The sequence below is a fragment of the Haliotis rufescens genome, unplaced genomic scaffold, assembly GCF_023055435.1.
Source record: "Haliotis rufescens isolate VD_foot unplaced genomic scaffold, xgHalRufe1.0.p SCAF_9, whole genome shotgun sequence".
Classification (NCBI taxonomy): domain Eukaryota; kingdom Metazoa; phylum Mollusca; class Gastropoda; order Lepetellida; family Haliotidae; genus Haliotis; species Haliotis rufescens.
Window position 1 is genome coordinate 47,267,115 of NW_025964383.1, and position 8,056 is coordinate 47,275,170.

Below are 8,056 nucleotides of genomic sequence, written 5' to 3' on the forward strand. Positions count from 1 at the left end.
ACAAGGACGACGAAGCAGTGGCGCCGTCAACATTTCTGCACGATGTGATGTTTCACTACACACTATACAAAGACGTTACTGATGTACAATATCTAGTGACAGGTCACACCTTCCGGTAAATGTCTGTATTACTTATGCATTTGTTTGGGGTTGATATATGATAATGGGGTACCGTCTTTCCTCTGCACCACATGAACAGGTGCATTGTGAAAAGATTGCCTCACAGGACCCTGGCGCGACTGCAGATGCAAGGGAAGATGCAGGGATGCGGACGCTCTATCACTAGACCTAGGAGGCGGTCCAATAATATGGATACGATAGGTACACCCAATTACTTGTAATTAAACGCACCAAGAAGAGTGAGTGAGTGAGTGAGTGAGTGGGTGAGTGAGTGAGTGAGTGAGTGAGTGAGTGAGTGAGTGGTTGAGTGAGAGGTTGAGTGAGAGGTTGAGTGAGTGAGTGAGTGAGTGAGTGAGTGAGTGAGTGAGGTCTTAAAGTACTATCACGGCGGGCGACGTCAGAAAATTGTCGTTAAAGTGAGTGCTTGTTGCTTGTGAGTTGAGTTGAGGTAAAATCCTTGTTTTATTCCCTTAATGCGGAGACAAGGTAACAACAAGTATCATGTTTTAACAAATATTAGTATGACGCGGCCGATAATCGAACCACGGACTTCCCACTCTCCGCGCAGAACGTCTACAAGAACTCTGAGGTGGTCAATTCACGCAGGTCTTGCGGGGATGTTATACCAATAGTAATCAATACACAAGTGAATATGTTTTTCTCAAAACACTAATTTTATTGTAACAAATGTTATATTTGGGATAACAGTTTCTGTGTAAAGTTCAGATTCTAGTATTTTGTCCCATCCGGCACACAAAGTCAGCGATCTAACTCTCTCAGCCACCGAGGCTTTCACAAAATGAAAGTCCGACAACTGGTAGTCTAGATCACGTACTTTGTGTACCCCTCTAAGTGAAAATTGGCACGGCTCCCATGGCCGAAAGCTATGAACACACAGAGCCATTTTAGAAAGTGGTCAAATGTAACACATTTTGTATATGGGATAACACTTTCTTAGTAACGTACAAAATGTGGTACTTTTGGGGGTTGAGTCCCATCCGGGAATCGAACCCACACTATCAGAGTGAGGCAAACTTATTGAACACCTGACGATGTGCCATGGTCCATGTTTACAAACACCCAATCACCTTGATCTGTACACACACCCTGTTTGGGCCGCATCCAGGATACAGGGCGTGAACAAGCCACGACATCAGACTAATAAACTTATGCAATGAACACAAACACGCGGCAATAAACGCCCGTCCGAATCTGATATGATGTTACTGTGTTTTCGTGAGTGGGAACAATATGTAAATCTAACAATCGTGGGACACACGACACATACATTCACTGAGCCTGGAGGGAGGAAGAGAGGGGGCTGTATAATGTGCGGGTAAAATAAAGTATTTTCTTTAAATTATGTTTGACTAAATTACAATTGTTATCAAAATGTTACTTATTCTCGACTGAAAACAGTTGCCGAAACGCCGAAAATGTAAGATCCCGTACACAACCTTGATACCCGTATGAAATACCTCCCCATGGAATAACCATTTCTTGTTTGTTTATTGTTTAGCCACATTTGTAGTTACTATGAGGGTCGACCAATCGTGGTAAGTGAATATTTACAACGCATTGGGTAACACTGCCGAAAGGAATAGATTCAAGAATGGTCCTTTCAAAATAGAAGATGATATTTTGTTTTCACAGTGGCAAGCAAGTACACTTCCCGCTTGGCGATCACCGCCCCATATCACAAAATAGAAGACCTGTGAAAATCCTGGTGGTAGAGGTCTCCAGCAACCCATGCTTACCCTGAAGGCGACAACGCTTGTCGAAAGAGGCGACTAACGGGATAGGGTGGTCAGGCTCGCTGACTTGTTTAATGCATATCATCGTATCCCAATTGTGTACACCGATGATCATGATGTCAATCACTGGATTGTCTGGTTCAGACTCGATTATTTACAGATCGCCGGCATATCACTGAAATATTGCTGTGTGCGGCGTTAAACAATAAACAAACAAACAGACTAGAAGGGCTGACAAGTCTCAACTCGCGTAAAGACGCCGACACACGATTAAACAGAACGCAGATGTTCAACATCAAACAATGTCAAATCCAAACTGAACAATGGGTTAAGCCAATTTAATTCCAGTCTGACCCCACCCGAATACTTAATTTTAGATTGATATCAGCTAGGAATAAGCTATAAGTATGGAGAGGGTTTTGTGCTTACGCTCACCACGTCTGATACCACCCTCTGTTACGTCATTAAAGACCAAGATAAAAGATAGAGAAGGACATGAGTGTGACCTGACCTCCCTCCGTCCATCTTACCACAGTACTCGCTCACCCACCGGCCCAGACATATTAACAATAGCTTCGGATACTTCATCCACGCTATATCCAGTTCTCTAATATTCCTCCAAATCACACAACAAAAACATAGATCTCGCGCATTACCTAATACATCACTTTGACGCATTGTTCGCCTCCGGTAAAGCTAATATAGACCCGTCTGCATCAGCTAGAATACACGAGATTGATCTCTGAATGTATGTCAATAAATGACATGAACCAAACTCAATATCTGTGTTTGATTATTGAATACAGAGTCATGTTGTCATGCAGTATCGTCGTCTCCACTTCATGGCCGTGCTGTGGGTTTATACTGCGTCTATTCATAAGTTAACCCCAAAATATCTATAAACTAAAAAAATGATTAAGAGAATTTGTATAGCGTCTTTTCCAATTTCTAACTGTTTAAATGCGCCTCGACCAGGAAAGATTTATTCACCGGCTTGCTTAAAGAGACGGTTTAAAAAAATATAGTACTATGTTTCAGAAACTATGGACCTTTCCATATTTTACGAGGCTTTTAGCATTCAGGCTTTCAACCAAATACACCATCAACATCACACGCCTCACACACATCATAAATAAGGGTTCACGTTACGAGAATCGACCATGTATAAGATATCATGACTTTAAAGTGTCGCCTGTATGAACAGGCCTTCAGATTAATATACTGTAGCTGTCCAGGTGCCATTATTACCACTCTCACTAAGACCTTCCAATATTTGATGAAGGACAACAGACATGTTCATGGGGTTTCAGGGATATTGTAGCATAATAAATTCAAGCCGTTACTTTATTCCCAGCGTCTTATCGTTAAGTCGACGAGACTCCGTGTTTCAATATCAAATTAAACCTCATTGTGTGTTTACAGAATAAGTCCGCCACGAAATCAGGTCTTAAAGTACAGAGTTTAAGGATTATGACATAATACATTCAAGACGGAACAGGTTCAGCATTGTGTTGTTGCCTGGAGGGAGGCTGTGGTGTTGAGGGAATATACTGGGGACCACGCCTGGAGGGCTGATGTTTTACATTGACCGACACAAGGCACCTCATTCAGAACACCGGTAACTGTGGATTTAGCGAGCATTTGGTGATGAATGAGAGACACTATGTCCAAGCTTAGATGCACATGGTTTCTACTTGTTAGAAGAGCGTCCGCGAATAAATGAATTAAATATTCTATAACATATGAAACTATATAGAAAAGTGACAAGACATCACAAATGTACAAAATATACGACATACGAACGTTTAACATCGCATATCAAATTAAAAACACAGGCGGCTGACATTCAAATATTAAGTATATGACTATTTGTAAAAGTGCAAGATATACGTATTCGGTGTCAATATAGTATTATATATACCTGGCATGGTATCAACTTTGTAAAATAAATATACGATGTTATCACATGTAACGATGAAATCCGATACGCAAATATTCACCGAGAAACAAAATAGTTCCATGCATATTATAAATTATGAAAAGAGAGAGAAAAGTAAGGATAACAGCTGGACAACATGTGTAATTTAACGGAACATTACTGTCATAACGACATTGGTAGAATGGTTGTCTTGTTAATTCAACATAACGGTGATCTTTGTCAGTTCATGCGAACATCTCTGGTACTTACTGGTGCTTCATGAACATAAGCTATGGGCATCACCCCCGGGGGTGTCCGGTCTCTGCGGTAGTAGTAGGTCCACATGGCTAGCTTAGGGGGAGCAGACTGACTCTTACCTTATCGTGGAAGCGGGATCTCCAAGCACTCATATTTGTTTCTACGTTGACGTGTACGTCACTGTCACTGCTGTCAGATGTTGACTTGTGATGGTCGGCTCTTTACTTTTGTCGGCTTCCTCGCCGAGCGACACCGTCCTCTGATCACAAGGATACCAGGCAATGGAGTTTCAGTCTTCGATTTTTAAGTTTAAATATAACGAAAATAGATTATTGTTTTCTGTATTATTCCAAAACTGGTTATACTACAGAAAACTAATCAGTGCCGGCACGTATATTCCGTATGTCCTGTTAACACGTGTTGCAGAAACCGGTTCGAAAACGTGTACAAATCGTGAGAAGCTTATACGGGTAGGTGGTCCTGTGCTCGCAGAGCTCTACAACCAGACTGAGCTGAGTTGGTCGGATGTCTAAAAGTTTTACCCAAGTTTTGATTGGGTATTTATACTGGCTATAAATAGCTCGGGATAGACGCTGCGTAACGGGTAGTTTGACTGGTCAGTTACTCAACTAGTCACGTGACGTGCTGCGTATTCTTTTTCCCTGAATGAGCTCATCGTGGGGACCTCTTGTTGTGGCAGAAACGCTCGAGTGATTAGGCTGAATGTGATTGACTTCAGACATACGGGGAGTTTCTTGAGGAGAAAGGGACACTTATATCACTGTTGTTGTAGTTGAACTTTTGTACACGAAGTCATTTACGTACCAGTGTGAGAAGGTGCGGTCCTGTTTGTGATGTCACGATTTGGGGTTACTGATATCCTGGAAATTATACTGCGTTCACGGATATTTTTACATCGCTGACGTTGTTTGATGATTAATATATCACGAAATAAGCACGTTTGTTTATCTATAAAAATCGCAATAAGAGGTTGTTGTGTTATCTGGTTGATATTTCAATACTCCAAATGATAACATTGTATACACGACAAACATATGTTACCAGTGTGTAGCTGACGTCATTCTCTGTCACAGTTATAATACATTACATCCAGTGAAGGTTTTTAAGCCAAGGCAATAACATATCACTCTGTCCTAGACGTCTCGCGAAACTGATTAATTGAGTTCTAAATTATATTTTTTGAAACGAATCCTAATCAACTATCTGCAATGGGCGTTCTACTTTGACATGTATATAATTTACTGATAACAGACAACGTTCTGACAATGTTGTCGATAGGTTATCTCTCTGATGGTAAATGTGAGCCTGGCAACGAACATCTAAAGAAGATCCAGGCACTGGTGGCCCTGGGGTGGTCGGGTAGTCAAGTGGTTGAAGCGTTTGCTCGTCACGCCGAAGGCCTTGGTTCGATTCCCGATATGGGCGCACTGTGTGAAGCCCATTTCTGGTGTCCCCTGCGGTGATATTGCTGGAATATTGCTAAAAGCGACGTAAAACCGTATTCACCCACTCGCTCACTGATGGCCCTGTCGACCGATGCGCCACAATTCGCTGTGCAGAGTTACGCCCCTTAGACGAGTCATGATCCAGTAATCGTAAATTCCAAATTCTCTGATGATAACTGATTTGTTTCTGGTGTATGAGGACCATACTGGTAGTGCGCGGTTTAAGTTAAATCCACAAGTACGGGTATGGTGCTGACAAACCACGAATCATTATCCGGTCTAATTCTTGGTCTTGAATTCGAACCCACGATCAACGGATCATGGCAGACTCAAGAGTACGCACCTCTGCACAGCGACTATGGCGCGCTTAATTACTTGACAACTCGCCCCTTTGAAACCTGATCACAAAAAGCAGGAGACATGAAATATGTAATTGTCAGCCTTTATTTCCTTAATACATCACCTTCAACATCAAAATGACATGGAACGTTGATAACGAGATCGCATCTTTATGCAACTTTGGGCGTGAATGCCGACATCATGCTGTCACGTTATACAAAACACAGTTTAACAGAGCAACCTCTTCCTGAATATGACTGGCTATTATGTCTTCAGGTGAGGCCAAACTGCGCATGTGCCGAACCAGTGAGAGCGATATCAGTGTGGCCTCCACACCCTGGTTAGGAATTCTCCACGCATCTTAAGTCCCCGTGATAAGTAACCTCTTGCTATCTGTGTCGTACCTGCTTGTAATTCTCATACATATTTTGGTAACTAACAGGTGACTGGTCGCTGCGCAGTTGCACAATAACAATGAGACGGGATGTTTGTCGTCACATTGACATCCAGTGCGTGTTTACATTGGGTAATGGACGTGATCTTCCTTGATTGGCAGTAAGCCTCTATTGACAACCAACAATCAACGTCTATCACAATTCATGTGAGATTTGTTTCTAAGGTCTATCAACAGGTTTGCCTGTCGTCAGTCACAACTGTGGTAGTTTATATGTACCGTTATTCAGCATTCCAAGATGTCACTATTTGCGCTTAGGAAATATGCGTGCTAGATTTATTTCGTTTCAAAGTAAGGAGTGTGACTGTCCTGTTGTTATTTCTTACTGTCTGATTACCGGGACCGCTTGTGGCCTCAATACAACTTTCCCGGTAAACACACAGATTCAAACGAAGTCATTCCCTTTCCTAGAAGCTAGGGACGGTCGGATAGCCTAGTGGTTAAAGCGTTCGCTCGTCACGCCGAAGACCCGGGTTCGATTCCCGACATGGGTACAATGTGTGAAGCCCATTTCTGGTGTCCCCCGCCGTGATATTGCTGGAATATTGCTAAAAGCGGCGTCAAACCACACTCACTCACACACTCACTCCTAGGAGCTATGTTTGTTGTTGAAATGCCAGGGCCTCATGAGTCCATGACTTTGATCACTTCAATTCCTCATTTTTGTCAAATGACTGATATATCAAAGTGTTCTGTATCGCAAAATATACCAAATTGTTTGTTCAACCTTGTTAGCTGTCTCCTGTATACGTTGTCTGTCGGTAATACATCTCGGTGTTTGTTTGTTTATTTTGTTGTTGCTTGACGTCGTAATCAGCGATATTCCAGCTATGTGTTAGCGGTCTGTAGATATTCGTGTCTGTACCAGATAATCCAGTGATTGATATAAAGAGCAACGATCCACGCCATCAGAGTACGATGACACGGAATGAAACATGTCACCGAGGCTGATATCTGGATCCATAACGTTTCCTCGTACGACAAGCGTAGGTTCCTGGGAACTAATGCCAACATGGAGTCCCAACGAGAGCGATCTCTGTGAATACACCATCGTGACGTACATCGTCAACTACAGATGTTGTGAATACACCATCGTGACGTACATCGTCAACTATAGACGCTGTGAATACACCATCGTGACGTACATCGTCAACTAAAGTCGCTGTGAATACACCATCATGGCGTACATCGTCAACTACAGTCGATGTCAATACACCATCGTGACGTACATCGTCAACTAAAGTCGCTGTGAATACACCATCATGACGTACATCGTCAACTTACAGATGCTGTGAATACACCATCGTGACGTACATCGTCGACTAAAGTCGCTGTGAATACACCATCATGACGTACATCGTCAACTTACAGATGCTGTGAATACACCATCATGACGTACATCGTCAACTTACAGATGCTGTGAATACACCATCATGACGTACATCGTCAACTAAAGTCGCTGTGAATACACCATCATGACGTACATCGTCAACTTACAGATGCTGTGAATACACCATCATGACGTACATCGTCAACTTCAGTCGCTGTGAATATACCATCGTGACGTACATCGTAAACTACAGTCGCTGTGAATACACCAACTTGACAATTAATCATCTGTGACAGCCCACTTTAAAATGTCACTGTGATAAGGAGAGCTATTTGTAGCAATTACGTGATGTTTGTCGCCACTATAATCTCAGTCTGAACATAAAGGTTGGTGCTGAGTTAAGTTATTAAAGGGTTC

At 42.4% G+C, this 8,056-nt stretch overlaps 1 protein-coding gene across 6 annotated transcripts in view; it reads right to left on the reverse strand.

Annotated features, from left to right (window-relative positions):
- The window catches only part of LOC125377407 (uncharacterized threonine-rich GPI-anchored glycoprotein PJ4664.02-like), a 31,471-nt gene extending 26,878 nt beyond the window's left edge, over positions 1-4,593 (reverse strand). For 5 of the 6 annotated variants that reach the window (XR_007219561.1, XM_048390519.1, XM_048390520.1 and 2 more), the window contains exon 1: positions 4,063-4,158. Coding sequence is in view for 5 of the 6 variants with exons in the window: in XM_048390519.1 (XP_048246476.1) it covers positions 4,063-4,137 (75 nt within the window). In the remaining variant the exon portion in view is untranslated. The other variant, XM_048390517.1, reaches the window with a different exon arrangement.
- Positions 4,594-8,056: the final 3,463 nt, after the last annotated feature.